The 19,879-nt window shown below is 45.6% G+C and overlaps 1 protein-coding gene and 1 long non-coding RNA gene across 3 annotated transcripts; one reads left to right on the top strand and one right to left on the bottom strand.

The window, feature by feature from the left end:
- The first annotated feature begins 1,363 nt into the window (after nt 1–1,363).
- On the top strand, nt 1,364–3,343 carry LOC125401212 (uncharacterized). The gene is made up of 2 exons (XR_007232262.3): nt 1,364–1,893; nt 2,619–3,343. It is a non-coding gene; the product is annotated as an uncharacterized LOC125401212 (long non-coding RNA).
- An 8,743-nt stretch (nt 3,344–12,086) lies between these two features.
- On the bottom strand, nt 12,087–19,647 carry Tmem17 (transmembrane protein 17). Of its 2 annotated transcripts, XM_087909213.1 has the most exons (5): nt 19,223–19,647; nt 18,274–18,414; nt 14,309–14,412; nt 14,064–14,177; nt 12,087–13,221 (listed from the first exon to the last, which is right to left on the bottom strand). In XM_087909213.1, exons 2-5 carry the CDS (start codon nt 18,326–18,328, stop codon nt 12,940–12,942), a joined length of 555 nt encoding a protein of 184 aa, XP_087765339.1. In that variant the 5' UTR covers nt 18,329–18,414; nt 19,223–19,647; the 3' UTR covers nt 12,087–12,939. The 2 variants fall into 2 exon arrangements, with proteins under 2 accessions (XP_087765339.1, XP_048291489.3); XM_048435532.3 differs by lacking the exon at nt 18,274–18,414.
- Nucleotides 19,648–19,879: the final 232 nt, after the last annotated feature.

The raw sequence follows: 19,879 nt of genomic DNA, 5'->3' as shown, positions 1-19,879 counted from the left end.
GTCGGGATCGGCCACACATCCGTCTTCCTGTTCCTTCATCTAGATCGAGCCCGACACCCTGCTTCTACAGCCGGACTCACACCTGCAGCTTTGCCCCCAAACCCACGACTCTCTGGCCTGATTTCCAGCTGCTGAGAGTTGTCCGGCTTCTGCCTCATAGTTCAGGTCATCATTTTACCCACGGGGACTCTCTTTACACTAATCAGCTTCTTGGGATTTCTTGAAATCTCTAAACCTCTGCTACGACTGCTTAACCCTTAAAGATGTTTAGTGACCGACAATATATATGTATATAGATATATTTACTCTGTGGCTTGCTATCAGAGAGTTTCTACTTAATCTAATTAAGATTGTAACGAAAGAAGCACTGTTTGCTTTGGTTCGCGTATGTAATGGTTTAGGTAAAACGGCGCTGATCCCCGAGGGCCAGCGGCGGGCTACGAGGAGGAGCCAGGTCCCATCACCCGAGGCCTCTGTGGGTCCCAGGCAGGTGAGAGACCTTGGCGGGTCGGCAGTGGGGCCTGGAGAGATGGCTCAGAGGTTTTGAACATGTACTGTGTACTGCTCTTTTAGGGGGGCAGGGTCTGATTCCTAGTATTCATGTAGTGGCTGCTGCATGCATGTGGGACACCTGTATACCAGGGGCCAAACACTCATAGAAAAGCTAAAGCTAACAAATAAATCTTAAAAAAATAAATTAAAGCTTTAGTCAGGGCAGGATGGTTGTGCATGGCTACATTCTCAGTCCTTGGAGGAAGTCGGAGAACTAGAGACCAGCCTAGGCTACGTATGAGTTCTAGGCCTGAGCTAGTGAGCCCCTGCTTCGAATCACTAGCGGTTGGTGGTGTTGTGGTTCACATCAGGAAGTTGCTTTATCCGAATGCAGGGTAGCATCTGCTAGCTCTACGTAGTCCTTAGCATCGCACACACGCACATATATGTGGCCATTTCTTCTGTTTCGACCAGTTCCACCAAACTCTGTCTAGAGGATTTTAGGACCAAAAGCAGGACTCACACACCTACTGAGGAGATTACTGGGCCTGCATGGTCTGGAACCACGAGTCTCGGCGGAGGGTGTCCAGGTTGAATGATTCCACAGAGCACGAGGTTGAGGTGGAACAGCTTCTTTATTGTTCTGCTGGGGCTAGCATGGCACCAAAAGAGGCGTGGGCTGCGAAGGGACTGTCACCTGACCCAAGGAGGGACTCTTACCTGACCCCAGTAGGGGTCAAGGACTGATCACATGCACTCCACCTTCACCTGACCCCAGTAGGGGTCAAGGAATGACCACGTGCGTCACTGTGCACTCAAACTTCCCTTCCCAACTCCAGGAGCAGAGGGAAGTTATTAGGCTTTCTTTGCAGATAAGCGCCTCAAATGGGGGCAGGGAAATGTAACTCGGGGCAGCAATTCCCACAGGAGATAACTACGGAAGCAGAGCGAGGACATTTAGTCAGTGCAACCGCATTAGGAAGAGGAAGAGATAGCGGGTCCAGCTCATCTTTGAAGTACTGGAACGAGTTTTGGGTTTAAGTAGAAGGCAAGAGGAACGCACAGCACAATTAAGCAGTCCTGGTCAGAGTGTGGCCCTTCCCATCAGGGTCTCAGCCCCAGACCTGCACAGTGGTCCATAAATTGTGTTTGTTGTTGTTATTGTTTCTTTTGAGATGGGGTATCTCTCACTGTGTAGCTCTGGAACCTAGCTTTTGAACTCACAGAGAACTGCGTGCCTCTGCCTCCTACGTAGGATTAAAGGTGCGTGCTGCTGTGTCTGGTAGGTTCATAAATGTTCATCTACTAACCTGTCACCCTCAGGGGAGCCAGTTCGCTTGCTACAAGCTGATTCCTTCTGCTCCAGAGGGACGCCTCACGTCGTGGATAATTGTCCTTATGGTGAGAGAGGGACGTCCATCCTGGGAGGTTTGGCTTTTGGACTCCAAGGTGACTCCACGAAGATTTACCCGTGTCTTTGTGTGGCCTCAGTTTAGGAGCCAGTGCTTTTTAGCCAAAGCATTTTCTAAAATCGTCCTGTGTGCTTGAACATTCCCCAGCTTTGAGAGAGTTGGGTGTTGGCCGATTGACTTTGTCGGTTTTCTAATTCGGTGTGGTGGGGCGTGGAGAGCATGTGTGTTGTGCATGGTGAGGCATGGAGAGCGTGTGTGCCATGTTGTGCATGGTGGGGCATGGAGAGTGTATGTGCTATGTTGTGTGATGGGGTATGGAGAGAATGTGTGCCATGCTGTGCGTGGTGAGGCATGGAGAGCGTGTGTGCTGTGCTGTGCATGGTGGGCCATGGAGAGCATGTGTGCCATGCTGTGCATGGTGGGGTGTGGAGAGCATGTGTGCCATGCTGTGTGTGGTGGGGCGTGGAGAGCCTGTGTGCCATGCTGTGCGTGGTGGGGCGTGGAGAGCCTGTGTGCCATGCTGTTCATGGTGGGGCGTGGAGGGCATGTGTGCTATGCTGTGTGATGGGGCGTGGAGAGCATGTGTGCTGTGTATGATGGGGCATGAAGACCGTGTGTGCCATGGAGTGCCTCCATTCATTTTATTGTTGGTTTTGAGACAGGGTTTCACAGGTTGTTCAGGTCAGCCTTAATCTCCTTATTCTCTGTATTCAGCCTCCATGTGCTGAGACTACAAGTGTGCGCCTCCAGGACCACGCCATCATGCCGGTGTGCCACCATACTGGCGGGACTCCATCCGAACTCTGACAAGGTTCCCCTCTGCCTCTGAAGACCCATGAACAACGTGCTGTGGTTTGGTTTTGGCGCTCTTTATTCCTGGGATGAAATCTGTCCCAGCTGGGCTGTCGACAGACAAGCTGCTAAATTCTGTCAGGAAATTATAAAACACGGCTGGTAAGAACGTTGAACGAAAAAGCAGCTTCAGGACGATAAGCGCTTCTGTGGAAATGGCTGTGAATGCTTCGCGGAAGGATCCGAGAGCTGGTAAGCGCTTCTGTGGAAATGACTGTGAACGCTTCGCGGAAGGATCCGAGAGCTGGTAAGCGCTTCTGTGGAAATGGCTGTGAACGCTTCGCGGAAGGATCCGAGAGCTGGGGCCGATAAAAGACTTGGAGTAACCGGGGCTAAAACCCTGAAAGAAGTTTAGCAATTGGCAAGCAGTCTAATCATTTTCCTTTCACGGGGCATTTTCGGATAATTATTACAATTGACAGCATGATGTCAGGATCATCAACCTGCCTTAACTTTCTTTTCAGATGACAATTTTTGTCTCACTTTAAAGGATGGAACAATCTGTCCATAATCATTGTTGTCCTTAGATACGAACTCCCGTTTAATTTTGTCTTTTATAAATAAATGAAAATGTCTTCTAAATGCAACAGGATATACTGTTTTATAGATGTTCCCTAGGCGGGCAGTGCCCAGTGCCTGCCAACTGTCACTGAGGCACTGTTCAGGGGTCCGGTGTCTGGGCATGTCTGATTAGCTTGGTGTAAGATGAAAATTATGTTATAATTAAGACCTTGGGAACACAAGCCCGGGAAAGGTCAGGGTCACGAACAACTCTAGTTTTGGAGAACAGCAGCTTGGTAAAGTATTTTCTTAAGTTTTACATTTTAGCAAGCTTGAACACTTGAGGAACATGAATGCTCATGATATAAAGGAGCCCACAACACTTAGTGTTCCAGCTGTACAGAAGTCCTTTATGTATTAATTCAGCTGCTTCTTTTGAAACAAAACAGAATCTTTGGCTTGGTAGGATGTTTGGTCTACAGCATTAGTTTAAAAAAAAAAAAAGAAAAGAAAAGAAAATCCGGGGACAATATTAGTGACCAGGTCCATACAGACCAGGCTGGCCTCAAACTCATAGAGATAAACCCGCCTGCCTCTGCCTCCCACCTGCTAGGATTCACCATGCCCAGCCTTGCCACTTTAAACCCAGAGAACTAAGTTCCATTTTTGCACCAGGTCATTCACTCTGGCATAGATTTACATTTGACACACTGTTTGACAGAATATTTTTAGACAAAAGAATAAAATATCTCCTTTATTCATAATTTTCCATGTTAAACTAGCTCAAAATTTTTGTTGTGGTTGTAGCTCTGGCTAGCCTGGAACTTGCTGTGTAGAGTAGGCTGACTTCAAACACAGAGAACTGGGACCCGAGTTTGGGCCCCAGAATCCACACAGAAAGCCAGGTGTGGTATTGAGAGCCCAGAGCCCTAGCCTTGAGGTGTGGTGGGGACAGCTGGACTCCTGAGCCCACTGACCAGCCAGGGGGGACAAATGGGAGAGCTGCAGGTGGAGGGAGGGGGCCCATCTCCAAATGCAGCGGTGGAGAGCGACCAAGGGAAGATGTCTGATGTTGTCCTCAGGTCTCATCATGCTTGAGCATGTGCCCCCTCCCATACATACAGCAAAACAAACAAACAAAATAAAACACATATATGATAAAGAAAAGGAAAGGGAAGCCCCTGAGAGGAAATAAAGAAGAGAAAGGTCAGAGGGCCTAAAAACTTCAAGTCCAAAAATGTCCCCCGAATGTTCACATTTGTATAGGTTTCAAATTAAACATGTCAAAAATATCAGTTTTGCCACAAAATGTTCTAGAAAGTGTAAAAATGAAGCTATTCAGTTATTTTCAGAAGTTCTATGAGCAGGCTTTGTTGGGCCCTGTGGTCTTAACCTCATGTGGCTGGAGAATTGTCTCGGCTGAAAGTAGAGTCAAAGCTAGAGAAATGTTTAGGGGTTAGATCTCTTCTTAGAGGGTCTCCAGAGGGACGGATAACTCCTCTTCTGTCTTAGGAGCCCCACTCTGAGGATATGGGGTAGCTCAGGGTGTTGGGTGAATAATCCTCATGTGGACCTCTTGGATGGGCTATTGGAGTTTCCAGATCAGGAGCAGAGTATAATCTTCTTATGTGGTATCTCAGGTGACTTCTGAATGTCCTGGGGTCAGCCATCCACGACACCTCCGTTAAGACCCTAGTCTAGTTACCTTGAGTCACCCAGGGAAGACTGGTGGGAGCTTTTCCTCCTTCATCAGGGTCCACCTCATGCAGCTGAATCTATGTCTGGAATGGAAGCTATAGCTCTCAGGTTTTCCTGCCTCTTTTAGTCAACCATCACAGACAGACTAGTAGACCAATACACAAAATGACACATCAAACCATTATGTTGATCCAGAAGGGCACACTTAGATACATCATAAGCCTATGAAAGACTAGTAATAATGCTTAGGTACATCGAGCTCATACAGATAGTTTTCCTATGCTTGCACAAATTGCAGCAGACGTCTCCTAGACACCCTTCCCTGTAGGATACCTTATATCCTAGCTACCCAGACAAAATTAAAGAATTTGAGCCTTCTTGTTGTGCCAGACTTTTTCTTTTAGACTTCCAAACAGCTTTGAAAATCAAGATACAGAAACTTATTAGTTCTGAATGCTTGGCCTAGTGTAGTTCTTTTCTGGCTAGCTCTTATAACTTAACCTGTTTCTCTTCACCTGTGTTTTGCCAAGGGACTTTTTTTCCCTTTCTTACTTTTGTACATCTTACTTTTGCTGCTTCTCATGCCCACCGGCTGGCATCTGCCTGGCTTCTGACCCCAGGTGTCTCCCTTGATTGCTCCACCTCCTCTTCTCATTCCTTCCTTTCTTCTTTTTTGAGTCTAGATTTCTCCTCCTATTTATTCTCCTTGCCTGCTACTCCCATCTATCCTTCTCTGCCTAGTTATTGGTCATTCATCTCCTTATTAGACCAATGAGATGTCTTGGACAGGCAAGGTTAAAGAGGGGAAAGAAATGCATCACATCTTTTCATAATTAAGCAAATGCAGCATAAACAAAAGTAATACACCTTTATACAGTTAAAACAATATTCTGCAGCATAAACAAATGTAACACATCTTTACATAGTTAAAATAATATTCTACAATATTTCACCCTAAGGAGGAATTTTAATTTTAAAATAGCAAGACTATATACACTAAGAACAGTTATCAAGTAAGGATTACATTTACAATATCTTGTCTTTTTCCTTTTGGCAAATTTGGAGAAATCACTTTATTTTATTTGATGAGTACAAAGCTCTGTACCTAATTTACCTTCTATCATAACTAAGGAAAACTATTAACTATAACTATCTCGTCTTCAAGTCCATCAAAGATCCCAGAAGGATATAACATTACCCTCAGGTAATGCAGGAACAGGAAATGCGTGGAAGCTACTTCCAGATCTATATAAATGACAGGCATCTGGCTGCCTAGACAGTCATCCAAAGTTCTTCTGCAATGTTGGGGCGTCCAATGTTTAGCCTTCAGGCCTAGGATATCAGGCAGACTCTTCTATGAAGCAGAAAGTTTGATGGATTGTCTCACCTAGTCTTGGCAAAGTTCAGCAGTTGCTTTTCTATGTGTCCTGTAAAATGTCTGACAGGCTTTTCTGTGCAGCAGAAATTTTGAAGGATTGTCCTACCTTGTTTTGGAAAAGTTTGACAATCTTTTTCCTTTGGGACCTGCTTGTTCAGTTTGAATAGCTTACTGTCAGCAGTCAAGGCAAGAAGGGTTTCTTTGCCCAGTAACTAACCTTGACACAATGAAAGCTAACTTCGTATGGAGTTTCTTTGATGCCCATTATCCTTTCTGATGCAGATTGGTGCTGCCAGGAGCAGACATGTCTCACTGTTGTGAAAAGCCTCAGGTTATTAAACATCTTAAATGCCATATTCTGTAGGTCTCTGAAGTGTTTGAAGATCATTTATCTATCTAAAATATAACCTTGAAAACATACCTAACACGTCTACAAGTTTGATTATTATAACTACTCACATGCATTTAATTGTACACTGCAGTTTTAAATGAGCCACATAAGCACAATTCCTTAAACAAGAGTAGAAACACACAATACAGTACAACAAAGTTAACTTATTTGTATAAATATACCAAAGCACATACCAATGTAAGACATTTGAAGTTAATAGTTGTCTTTTTATCCTATATTCCTATATCCACACTAAATAATGAAAAATATCCGTAATCCACCCAATGACCAAAAACCACCTACCCCTCCTCTTGGGAATGTGGGCATTGTGTTCTACAGACTGCTTCTTGTTGTCTGAGAATAAAGGCATCTTTAGGGAACCTGAGAAAATTGAGATAATGGTCAAGTCCTGGAAAAAACTAGCCATAGCTTTTGTTGTCCAGACTGTGCAATGGGAAAGTGTAAGACCTACCTGTAGTCCTGGATAGAATAGTCTGTGAGGGGGGCTGGGTCATCTCTGCCAGCAGCCATGAAGATGTCCTGGATGCAGAACTCTGAGGAAACAGCAACAGAGGTACTCTGAGAGGCTGAATCACCTAAACCACCTGTTCTCATTGGTGTCTGGTCCCCTTGCTCAAAAACATACAAACTCTCAAAGGTAACATACGTGTTTGCACTAATACAAGTATGGACTGTGTGTTGCACACAAGCCAGCCAAAGATAACTTTTTGTTTCATGTTTGAGCAGGTAATATACCATCACCTGTCTTACAGTTTTTCTAGGTTTATTTTTTTATGTCTGTGTCCAGGATTTTCAGGGGATCTTCTCTCATCAAAACTGATCTCTATTAACCTTGAAGGAATCCACCGTTTTTCATTTCCTGTGGAAACAAAAGCACAACCTCTTCCCCGATGCAATACATTTTTAAACTTCCATTTTGAAGTTAGGTCATCCCTAAATCTAAGCTGGTTTAACTTAGCAGTTCCTGTTACAATCTCACACCTCCCAGCAGCTGTCTTTTGCTTTCAGCATCCAAAAAATTCAAAGACAACACAACACCATACAGGATCCAGACTTCCTGTGCATTTTCATATTTGTGTGGTTTATTCCTTTTTTTTATAGTACTTTACTTTTCTTTAAAGACTTTATTATTATTAAACTATTTTTTCTATGACTGTTTATACCCATTTTCTTTTCTTTCTTAAGCCTAGGAACATTTTAACCACACTGAACCCTGTTTAGAGGTTCTTTTTTTCCATCCGAGCCTGCTTTACTGCAAATCTCTATTTTTTTTTTTTTTTTTGTCTGCCTGAGCAAAAAACTGCTAAGCTACCACTGGGTCTTCCTCTGTGACTTTGGTGGCTGGCTCCACCCCCTTCTCAGGTCTGTGATAGCCAAGCCCTAAGCTCTTATGCCAGGTCCAGAGGTGCCTTTAACCAGGAATCACATTCAACCCTTTTCCTCTGGAATGCCAGTGCTGCACGGTGGCAGGCATTTTTACTTAGTTTTTTATTTCTACTTAGCATGAAAAAGGCTGTCTAAGTGCTCTTCTGTATGGCAGAGTTTCTTAAAGGAGCTGTATCTTCTCTCTCTCCTTTCAGTTTCCTCAGCCCTACATAGGAATATGGGCCCCACAATGGGCACCAAAATTTACCAGGCTTTTTCTTTTGGGCTACCAACAAGCTCCTGAATCATGACCCAGAGACTTATTATTGGTTTTGAATGCTCAGCCTAGCTTAGGTATGTTTCTAGATAGCTCTTTTAAGTTAAATTAACTTGTTTCTCTTTTTTCACCTTTTGCCTGGGGTCTTATTACCATTTTACTTCTGTATATCTTGCTTTCGCTGCTTCTCTATGTCTGCTGACTGGTGGTTGACTGACTTCTTGCCCTGAGTGTGTCCCTCATTCTCTCTTCTCCCTCTTGTTCTTCCTTCCTTTCAAGCCTTGATTTCTCTTCCTACTTATTCTCTCTGACTGCCAGCCCTGCCCATCCTTTCTCTGCCTAGCTACTGGTCATTCAACTCTTTATTAGATCAATCAGATGCTTTAGACAGGCAAGGTGAAAGAAATGCATCACATCTTTTCATAATTATACAAAAGCAGCATAAACACAAGTAACACCTTTACATAGTAAAACTTATATTCTGCAGCATAAACAAATGCAACATGTCTTTACATAGTTAAAATAGTATTCTGCTACACCTTGCCAACCAGCTCAGGTGAACCCAGATTTGCTCAAAAGAATACCAGAATACAAGACCTTTTTCTTGGAGAAATATTAGATGTCCAAATAAGATTTAATAAAATCCCTGCTTGGCTCAAAGGGAACACTAAGACAAGATCTGTCAGTGAAATAGCAATCAACTAAATGGCTCAAAAGACTCAAAAGGGCCCCAAAGATAAAGAACCTGGACATATTGTCAGACAAAGCTCAGAAATGTGGATTAGTTCAAAAAGGACCCAAGCAGCTCAAAATAGCCTCAATGCTGACAAGGAAAAGGCATGGCCCAAGGTAGCTGATTGGAGTGAACTCACCCAGGGCCAGATTCAAAGGGTTGAAGAGTCTTAACATTTCTGCCTCACCAAATAGTAGTGGGTCTTGGTCAAATGTAACATGAGTCTCTGGAGGCTTTGTGGGTCCATCCATCCCATCCTCCTCCTATGTGGGACCATCCATCCCATCCTCCTCCTATGTGGGACCATCCATCCCATCCTCTCCCCTATGTGGGACCATCCATCCTGTTCTCTCCCCTATGTGGGACCATCCATCCCATCCTCCCATTATGTGGGACCATCCACCCCATCCCCTCACCTATGTGGGACCAGCCGTCCTGTCCTTTCACTTATGTGGGACCATCTACTCCATCCTCCCTCCATGTGGGACCATCCCATCCCCCCACATTCTCCAACTTGCTACTAGCAGTTACTGCTCAAAGGCCTCTTCTCTCCTGGTTGGTTTGCTAAAGTTGGTATGAGAGTCCTTAGCACAAAAGCCTGGACTCCAGCGGTCCTAACAGGCCAGGCTCAGCTCCCTGTCCCCACATTCCAGTCAAAGACTGGACTCAGTGTGGCCACACTGGGAAGAAGAGATAAAGGGTCCATTGACTCTGCGTCCATCTTTAGGGCACTGACATGCACTAGATTTAAACAGAGGGCAAGAAGTATTGAATAACCAAGGACGCCCAGTCAAGGTCTCGTCCTGGCCATCACTGTCTCAGCTCCAGTCCTGCAAGGTGCTCCGTGAACTGTTGCTCTACTAACTGGTCATCCTCAGGGGACTTGCTGCAAGTCCTGTGCTTGGGAAGCAGCCCCAGCTGTGGGTAACTGCTCTTTTGGTGGGAGAGGTGAGTCTGTCCTGTGGAGTTCTGCTCTTTCTGGAATCCAAGGTGACTACAGGTTGAGGACAATGACATCTCTGGGTTGTTAGTATTGTGGCCCCCAAGTGAGAAGTCAGTATTCTTTAGGAAAAACACCTTCTAAATGCCTATTTCAATGACACTTCCTTGAAGTCATAAAACAATGTCATTATGAACCTTTTTCTTATCTACAATTTATTTATTTTTATTTGATGTGCATTGGTGCTTTGCCTGCCTGTATGTCTGTGTGAGGGTGTCAGATCCCCTGGAACTGGAGTTATCAGCAGGTATGAGCTGTCGTATGAATGCTGGGAATTGAACCCGGGTCCTCTGGAAGAGCAGCCAGTGCTCTTAACTGCTGAGTCATCTCTCCAGCCTATTACCGTATTTCTTAATGCTGCATGCTATCACCTCATTCTTTAAATGTGAAGTGTCATCTCATCTGCAGAGCCTTCCAGATCCGGTCCCTTGAGATACTGCTCCCCTGCCAACCGTGGTGCCTGCCCCACATCGTAAGACCCCTGCTTTGCTTGTTAGTCCTTCCTGGTACAGGCAAGGTGGGTGTGCAGCTCTTCTAATGTCACTGTTAATCCCTCCCTGCAGTGGGAAGCAGCGTGGATGCTTAATTAGGCTGATGAGGTTGCTAAGTGCTTGGACCAAAGTGGAGATGCACTGCAAGCCCAGGACTCAGCTGTGAGGTACTTGAGGGTTCAGTGCACCCCCTTATAAAGTTACACCTCTGACTTTGACTGTGGGTTCTTGTGCACATGTTTTACCTCCCAGGTCACACCCCTGCGGACTGAGAACCCATCTTGTTTATAAACGTTCATATTTGAGGAAGTGTGTCAGGCAAAATCAGGGCTGGCAAGTTTAGACATTTTTTTAAACGTAAGCAACGTAAGAATTAATAAAGAAAGTCAAGGAACTCCTATGAGCATGAATTGAAGTAACAGAAAAGTGGAGGCCAGCGTGGTGGTGCATACCTTTAATCCTAGATTTTAGGAGGCAGAGGTGGGTGGCTCTCTATGAGGCCAGCCTGGTCTACATAGGGAGTTCCAGCCAAGGCAAAAAAAAAAAAAAAAAAAAAAAAAAGGAAAAGAACAGTTTTTTAATGTAGTGCATACAACCATTCCCTTAATAAAATATATTATTTATGGAGGTATATTTCTTTATAAGAAAGATGAAAGTCTGAGAAAAAAAAACACTCTGTCCCTTAAGATAATCCAAATAAACACTTAAGAATAACGTGTGGATATCCCTACCCAGGAAACTATTTTTAACCCAACTTCCTTAAATAGATTTCCTTTACTAACAAGGGAACATGCTCATGGCATGATCATGGATGCAGTCCATTTGGCTCGCCTACCTCGATCTTAGCTCCCACTGTGTAAAATCTGGGAGCCACTGCTTTCAAACCAGGTTTCAGGTATGAGCCTAATAGCTTTGTAGTAGCTCCTTAGAGAACGCGGACGACCACAAAGCCAACGTGCCCACCCTGCTGCTGTATACCAGGCTCTCTCAAGCTACAGCTCCAACTAAAACACACCCATGGGCTCAGCTGGGGAGAGCGCTGGCTACTTTTTGAGAGAACCCAGCTTTGTTCACAGCACCTGCATGGTAGCTCAGACCTTTTATAACTCTAGTACCAGGGGATCCGATACCATTTTCTGGTCTCCATGGGTACCAGGCATGCACATGGTACACATACACACATGCATGCAGGCAAAACATACCCATACACTATCACACACACACACACACACACACACACACACACACACACACACAGAGCCAGGTGGTGGTGCTGCACACCTTTAATCCCAGCACTTGGGAGCCAGAGGCAGGTAGAACTTTGAGTTTGAGGCCAGCCTGGTCTATAGAGTGAGTTCCAGAACAATCAGGACTACACAGAGAAACCTGTCTTGGAAAAAATCCAATTAACGCAAAGAGTTTAAAAAAACTCTTCACCAATTTCATAGTTCAAAAGAACTGCACAAGATAAAGTATATATTGCTGATATTTTAATGTAAATAGCTTATGATTTATTGTAAAAACAGTTATGTGCCTCTATCACAAATACTGAGCATGGTTTTGTGACAAAATATTCCTTAAATACCATAATATGCCTGCCTCCCTCACCTCAGGACAGTAACCAAGAAGAGAACTGGAACCCAGCACAGGCCAATCTGTCCCCGTTAAACATGCCCTCTATGGCTGAGCGTGCTGACGAGCAAGCGTCCCCACATGCTCCCGGAAACCCAGGACGGCCAATCAGACAACTGAAAGTTTAAAGGAGGTGTTACACATTTCTTTTGTTGTTAAACTTTTTTCTTCATACCATATATTTTGCATGTTTTTTTCCCCTCATTCCTAACTCCTCTCCAGCTTCCTACCCCTAACAATAGGACAGAAAAAATGTCAAAACAAAGCAAAATGAAACAAACGGTCCACAGAAATACTGCTGAGTTTGGTGTTGTCCAACTATCCCTGGGTGTGGGGCACACCCTGAGTGTATTGACACACCCAGCGAGATTCCACTGGCCAAAACTGAATTTTTTCCTGAAATTCCACACATTTCTAGTTACAGATTATAGCTAGGAACATTACAGAAATGTGGCAGATTACAACTACCAACAGACTTATAAATAAACACCTGGAAAGTCAACATCAGAAACAAGAAATGCAGTGTCCGCTGGACAGCCTGTCAGCTTTCATGGACCATAGTGTGTCTTAGCATTGTCTCCATGGGACTTCATGCAACCCAGAAGCCCTGCGCCCTTTCTCAGGCCTGATCTCAGGTGTTCTGTCACTCCCTCTGTCCTCTTGGGTCATCTTGCAGATGCTCGCTCTTCAGTGGGATCAGAGCTCTTCCGTCAAAGGTTGCCTTCTCCTCGGCATGGCCGCACTGTTTGCAGACAGCCGGTCAAAGTCCTGGAGGTGGAAGCGGGCTGCTAGCTGATTGACCATTTTCTTCAGGGTCAGAAATGCTGAGATGACTTGGAAAGTAAGGAAGATAGTGAAGATGATGTGTATGGCCTTTTCCAAGGGCAGATTCCTTAGACCCTCATTAAGGAGCAAGAAAAGGATTAAAGGCAGCTGCAGTAGGAGGCTCAAGAGCCAAAAGCCAGCCAACTCGGGAACCTGCAGAGATACACATCAAGAGTTGTAAGATCAGTAAATACAGTTTTGTTGGACACACAGGCAGGTCCTCAGCACTACAAAGAGCCTACAGGATGGGCTCCATGAGTAATTCAGAAGCGTGTCATAGCCCTTGTCCTTAGAGAACTATCTAGACGAGAAAGCCAATTTAATGGGAAACGAAGTGCAGCATTGAAAGGCACAGAGTAACCACTGCAGAGATCAAGGGCTAGGAAAGGAGACTTCAGGAGTGTGCACAGGGGAGCATCCCACCCACGAAGCTCCAGCATGACTAGGAATCAACCCATCAGTCAAATGGCAGAAAAAACAATAAGATATGTTGGGCGAGGCCTATTATGAAGGGTTGAGCAAACCACAAAATTATTTACAGCCTTTAGAAACTTAGGCAGGGTGGTGATTCAGAGAACATGGGCCTGGCAGTGGACATGGATTTATAACTTTTCTAAAGGTTCCAAACAGACATTTAATTGACCATTTTTACTACATGATATCCAGAATGTACTTTGATCATATCCCCCTTTACCCCCTTGTGTCTCTCCCCTCCTGCTGACTCCCCTTCTCCACTAGTGACGGAATATTTTCAAGACTGAGAGAAGTGAGAACATTAGCAATCGTTAGAAGTCTACTGTGCTTAGAGACTTCGTAGGGGTCACTGCACTTCATCTCAGTGACCTCGTCACCAGAGCTCAAAAGATTGAGCAGTGATGGACATCTTCCAGCTGGAGCTGGTCCTTAGCTCCAGGCCGGCGCCACCTCCACCCCGGCCATCGCTTTAGTAGCCTGAAACTGTCTTTAGCACAGCCCTGGAGGAGGGGAGAGCTCACCTTCTCCTGCAGGTTCCCCATGCAGCCCAGGTACAGCCGGATAGCTTCCATCAAGGTCACGAGGACGATGACAGTGATCACAATGAACTTGTAGTAGTCAGGCAAGACTGAATACTAAAAAGAAACGGCAGGACATGCTCGCAAAGTCTTTCGTCAAGTAACATGCATGGGGGAGAAGAGGGCTTGAGAACCTTCGCCGGGGACCTGAGGAGCCAGGGCCGAGCTGCGGGGAGAGGAGGGCTCACCTTCATGTGAAGCATCACAATGCAGCTCACCCACCACAGTGGGAAAAAGTAAGAGTTGAAATACAGAGACATCTGCAACGGCAGGCTGGAGACCATCTCATTGTCTGTGCCAGAGGTAGAAAAGGAACAAATGGTAAATCCTGTCAGATGCCCTAAAAGCCTCATATTCCTGAGCATTAATATCAGTTCAATAAAACTCCACACTCCAGGCCTATTTATAATCACTAGCAGTATATGTGTCTGCATGCCTTTTTCTTCAGACATTAGTTGCTTGGGGGTGTGTTTCATGTCCTTCAAGTGTTTGCCTCTACAGTCTGCTGGCAGTTTGCAGACCAGGGCTGTGGATTAAATATGACCTACCAAGCTGGATGTGGTGGCATTGGACTTTAATCACAACACCTGGGAGGCAGAATCACTGTGAGTTTGAGGCCAGCCTGGGTTACACAGTAAGAAGGGGAGAAGGAAGAGCAAGGGACTTCCAGCTGGTATGTCAGTGTATTCTTGTCACCCTAACTCTCAGAGACAGGGAAACAGCAAGTTTCAGGCCAGCCAGAACATAATAACTGACCTGTTTCTGAAAAGAAATAAAATCCAAAGAAGCAATGCAAATATGAAATTCTATCACCTCCTTTATACAGTCTCTATAAAGAGCTATAAAATGAATGAATAAAAATGGATCTCTTACAGGTTAGTTCTTATATAATAATTAATCTCGAATTATAAAAACCTCCCCCTTTTGGCAAATCCTAATTCTGTACATGCCTTAATGCTAATCTGGTGCCATTTCCCTGACAAATCTTTCCTTGATTACATTCCCACAGTCTAGCAGAATCCTTCCCCTCTAGGTATTTATCACTCTGAACTGTGTATGAGGGCTGGAGAGATGGTTCAGTGGTCAAGAGCACTTGCTGCTCTTGCAGAAGACTGGGTTCAGCTCCCAGCATCCACAGGGGCTCACAACCATCTGTAACTCCAGTTCCAAGAGATATGCCGCCCTCTTCTGGCCTGTATGGGCACTGCATGCATGTAGTACACATACCTTCAGGGACACATTCATACCCACAAAGTAAAACATAAAGAAGTGTGGGCAAAGAATCATATTCTCATCTAAGGTGTATGTGCTACACTGAAGAAACCATGGGCTTTAGAAGCTGTGGTGGTTAAAATGAAATTGGCCTCCATAGGCCCATAGGGGTGGCACTCTTAGGAGGCATGGCCTTGTTGGAGGAAGTGTCACTGGGGGTGGACTTTGTGGTTCCAAATGCTCAAGCCAGGCCCAGTGTCTCTCTCTTCCTGCTTCCTGCAGAACCATCAGCTACCTCTCCAGCACCATGTCTGCCTGTGTGTCGACATGCTTTCTGACATGACAATAATGGACCAAACCTCGAACTGAGCCCCAACTACATGTTTTCCTTGTAAGAGTTGCTGTGGTCCTGTTGTCTCTTCATAGCAATGGAAACCCTACCTAAGACAGAAGCCAAGACAATCATGAGCCAGAGATGGGATGCATTATCCCATCTTTCTGAGAACCCACTCAGTCACCACTCAAAGGCTGCTTGTGAGGTTATTTCACTCTCACTAGTGTGCCTGTCACACTCAATGGGCGCTCAACAAGTAGGACCATCTCCTTTTCTTATCTGTCTACACACAGTCTCAGTGTAAGCACAGATTGAAATGCCCTATTCAGAATCTTGCTTTATACACTGTGAATACCAAGCATACACGAGCAGAAAGACCAAATCTTCAAACGCTGTCATACATAAAAAGTCATTTGTGACACACAAGTTCCATTTATCAATCTGATTACCCAAAACCTTTTGCTTTTGTATAAGGAAAAAGGCCCCTCAACAAGATTTTGATTTTAAAAACTGAGCCCTAAAAAAAAATACATTATAAATTTAACTACATTCTTATTTTAAATAGGTTTTTTAAAGTAAGAATTTAGAAAGCTACTAACATAAACTACTCTGTAACATTTTTCTTTTTATCTGCATAATTCTTAAAATTGAAATCTAGTGCTTTTGAGACAAGCATGGCCTCTAGAAGCAAAAGTTTCTGTAGCAGACTTTCTTGGATCGCTAGCCCCCAAATTATGGCACAGAAACTTATTATTAGTTATCAATGCTCTGCCTGAGTTTAGGCTTGTCCCACTAGCTCTTGTAATTTATTTTAACCTGTTTCTCGTCATCTTTGTTTTGCCTTAGGTTTTTTTTTTTTTAACCTTTCTTTCATCCTACTTTCTGTATGCTTCCTCTGTGTCTGCCTGGCTGGTGGTTGCCTGGCTGGCCCCTGGTGTCTCCCCTTTTTCTCCCTTTCTCTCCTCCTTCTCTCTTGAGCCCAGAATCCTCCTATTTATTCTTTCTGCCACCAGCCCCACCTATCCTTTACTGCCTAACTATTGGCCATTCAGCTTTTTATTAGCCCAATGAGGTGCCATAAGCAGGCAAGGTAAAACAAATGCAGCAATCTTTACATAGTTAAACAGAAGCAGCACAAACAAATGCAACACAGCTGTACATAGACAGTCTACGCCACATATGTTTAAAACATAAACATGCTCTTTATGTTTTAAGAGCATGCCTGATTATTGTGGTCTGCTTTTACTTTCCTTAATTTCTTAAATTTTCCCTAATATGGGAACAAATTTTTAAATGCTCTTAATTCTGAGGACTGTGGAGGTGAGGTGATGTGGAGGTGAGGTGATGTTGAGGTGATGATGTGGAGGTGAGGTGGTGTGGAGGTGATGATGTGGAGGTGAGGTGATGTGGAGGTGAGGTGGTGTGGAGGTGATGATGTGGAGGTGAGGTGGTGTGGAGGTGAGGTGGTGTGGAGGTGAGGTGGTGTGGAGGTGAGGTGGTGTGGAGGTGAGGTGGTGTGGAGGTGATGATGTGGAGGTGAGGTGGTGTGGAGGTGATGATGTGGAGGTGAGGTGGTGTGGAGGTGATGATGTGGAGGTGAGGTGGTGTGGAGGTGATGATGTGGAGGTGAGGTGGTGTGGAGGTGATGATGTGGAGGTGAGGTGGTGTGGAGGTGATGATGTGGAGGTGAGGTGGTGTGGAGGTGATGATGTGGAGGTGAGGTGGTGTGGAGGTGATGATGTGGAGGTGAGGTGGTGTGGAGGTGATGATGTGGAGGTGAGGTGGTGTGGAGGTGATGATGTGGAGGTGAGGTGGTGTGGAGGTGATGATGTGGAGGTGAGATGATGTGGAGGTGATGATGTGGAGGTGAGGTGGTGTGGAGGTGAGGTGGTGTGAAGGTGATGATGTGGAGGTGAGGTGGTGTGAAGGTGATGATGTGGAGGTGAGGTGGTGTGGAGGTGATGATGAGGAGGTGAGGTGATGTGGAGGTGATGATGTGGAGGTGAGGTGGTGTGGAGGTGAGGTGAAGGTGAGGTGTTGTGATAAAAATTTCTTGTAGTCTGTGTAACTCATTAAGAAGACAGGAAAATAAGGATACATTGGTTAAGCTGACAATTTCAGAACCTTTAGAGCAGAAACTAGTCAAAACTTTGTCTCAAAAAATCCAAAAAAAACGAAAGAAAGAAAAGAAAAGAAAAGGAAAAAGAAAAGAAAAAGTTTGCAGAGATGGATGCAGGAGAGTTTCACGTTCAAAACCAGTCTGGACTACACAGCAAGTTTCTGGACTGCCCAGGAACTTCTGATTGCAGTGTAACAAAATAAATATCGCTGTTGCTTGTTTGAAAGGCTATCGGGATCAGCTTGGGTAGAGTGACGGCTTAGCAAGCCAGGGTATTTATTTTACTTTATTATTATTATTTTTTGTAGTGTCAGGTTCACACTTCAACACATCAAGCTTATGCAATTCAAAAAAATCAGGCCAAAATATAAATGAGGTGCAAGACATGAATTCATTAAATTTTACAAAAGTTCAAGTTGAGTTCTGTTATGAGACAAAATTAAAACATTATGTAATTGACAGGGAAATTTTACTGACCAATTAATTACCTGTCTTGGCTTTTCTCACGTTTGGGTGGTTGGGAAAAATTATTCTGTGACCCATGAAAACCACAGGAATCTCCAGCGTCAGTGGCTTTAGGTAGTTGTACTGGCATCCCTACAGTTTCTGCTGTCTAGGGACCTACAGACCTACAGAACAAATACCATGCCATCATTTTCAGTAACCGCCCTCGGACCCGGGACCTTCACTTTAAGATTGCACTGCACAGTTAAGGTTCACTCTTAGAATCAGAAACATGAAAATCTATTTTTTCAGGTTTTTCTCGACATAGCCTAAACTAGGCAAATGACCAAGGTGACAAAATGCACCGATGGGAAGTGGCTTTGCTTTCCGATGTCCCCCTTTTTACAAAAATTGTCAAAACCAGGTAGGAGAAGGGATTTCTACTTCCTTGAGTTCCTTCGTGAAAACCATATATGCTGTCGTTAGGATTTAGGAGGCTGAGACTGGAGTCAACTCGGCGATATTTCGTTATTACAACGAGGGGGAGGGAAGGAACGCACAGGGGAAGGCCATGTTCGTTTGGCAGCTTCCAGAAGAGCGGATGGCGGTTTTAAAAGGCCCATTCGGTGGAAACAACCCCTTCCTGCCTTTCCTCTGCCCGCTGGAGCTGGAAGGCTGGCCCGGGAGGTCAGGGCCCAGCAAAGCTTCCGTGCGGGGTGGGAGCGGGAGCGGGAGCGGGAGGGTGTGGCTGCTCCCCCTCGCCCTGGCCTGGAAGGCTCTGCATCCCAATCCTCCGGGAGACAGGGCTTCCCCATGCAGCAGCAGCCGCCGCAGCCGAGGCTCGCGGGCACCCGGGTCGGTCGCAGGGCCGCGGGCTCGCGCACAGGGACCGCGCCACGGCCGAAGCCGGAGCCGCCATCTTTCACCCGGGCACGGCCCGTGCGGCCGCCCGTGAACCGCACCCCCGCGTGGTCCTGCGCCCTCGCCACTCACCCGCGGCCTCGCTGGACTCTGGCCCGGTGCGGCTGGAGTCGCCGAACACCGTGAGGCTGAAGTTGCCCAGGCGCTGACGTACGGGATCCGGCAGCTCCATGCCGGGTCTGCCCGGCCTAGCCGCTCACGCGCCCGCTAATCCGCCGACGCGCGGCGTGTGCGGTTCCCCGGGCAACCGGGCTGTGCCGGAGCTGGGGACTTGGTGCCTGGACTGCCCTGCGCGGCCCACTGTCTTCCAGAGGCTTCGCTTTGGAGAGGCGAGCAGAGGCAGCTGGGCCTGCAGTGGGGCTGGAGAGGACGGGCTCCTTAGCGCTGCTTTTTCAGCCGGGCCGTCTTAAATGAACACAAGTACTAAGCCATTCGGGCCTGGGTTGAACCTCACACTTTGTAAATTGGCGCGCCATTCCTAGAGGGAAATAAAGATGAGCACAGATCTTAAAGAATGCCCTTGACCCAGTAGATTTTTTTCTCTGGGTATAAAAAAATCAGCGGTAAGGAAAAGGTAGACCAAGTGTGCCTGCTTCCGAAGGGAAGAGAATAAATAACTCAGAATACTGAGAGCAGTTGTTTCTGAATCGTGGGTTATTTTAAAACTTAAAAAACAAGCAAGCAAGTAAACAAACAAATAAAAACGCAGCCGTTTCCTGCTTTTTCTTA

The sequence above is a fragment of the Myodes glareolus genome, chromosome 8 (genome assembly GCF_982192425.1).
Source record: "Myodes glareolus chromosome 8, mMyoGla1.1, whole genome shotgun sequence".
In the NCBI taxonomy this organism is placed as follows: domain Eukaryota; kingdom Metazoa; phylum Chordata; class Mammalia; order Rodentia; family Cricetidae; genus Myodes; species Myodes glareolus.
Note: the sequence above shows the minus strand (reverse complement) of the source record. Positions and strands in the feature narration are given on the sequence as shown.

Excerpts from the sequence above, each read along its gene's own strand:
- Tmem17 (XM_048435532.3), bottom strand. The coding sequence starts at position 19,322 with ATGGAGCTGCCGGATCCCGTACGTCAGCGCCTGGGCAACTTCAGCCTC. Across the intron at positions 14,413-19,222 it reads AGAGTCCAGCGAGGCCGCGG|ACAATGAGATGGTCTCCAGC; the intron begins GTGAGTGGCGAG and ends CCTCTGGCACAG. Across the intron at positions 14,178-14,308 it reads TTGTGATGCTTCACATGAAG|TATTCAGTCTTGCCTGACTA; the intron begins GTGAGCCCTCCT and ends GTTTCTTTTTAG.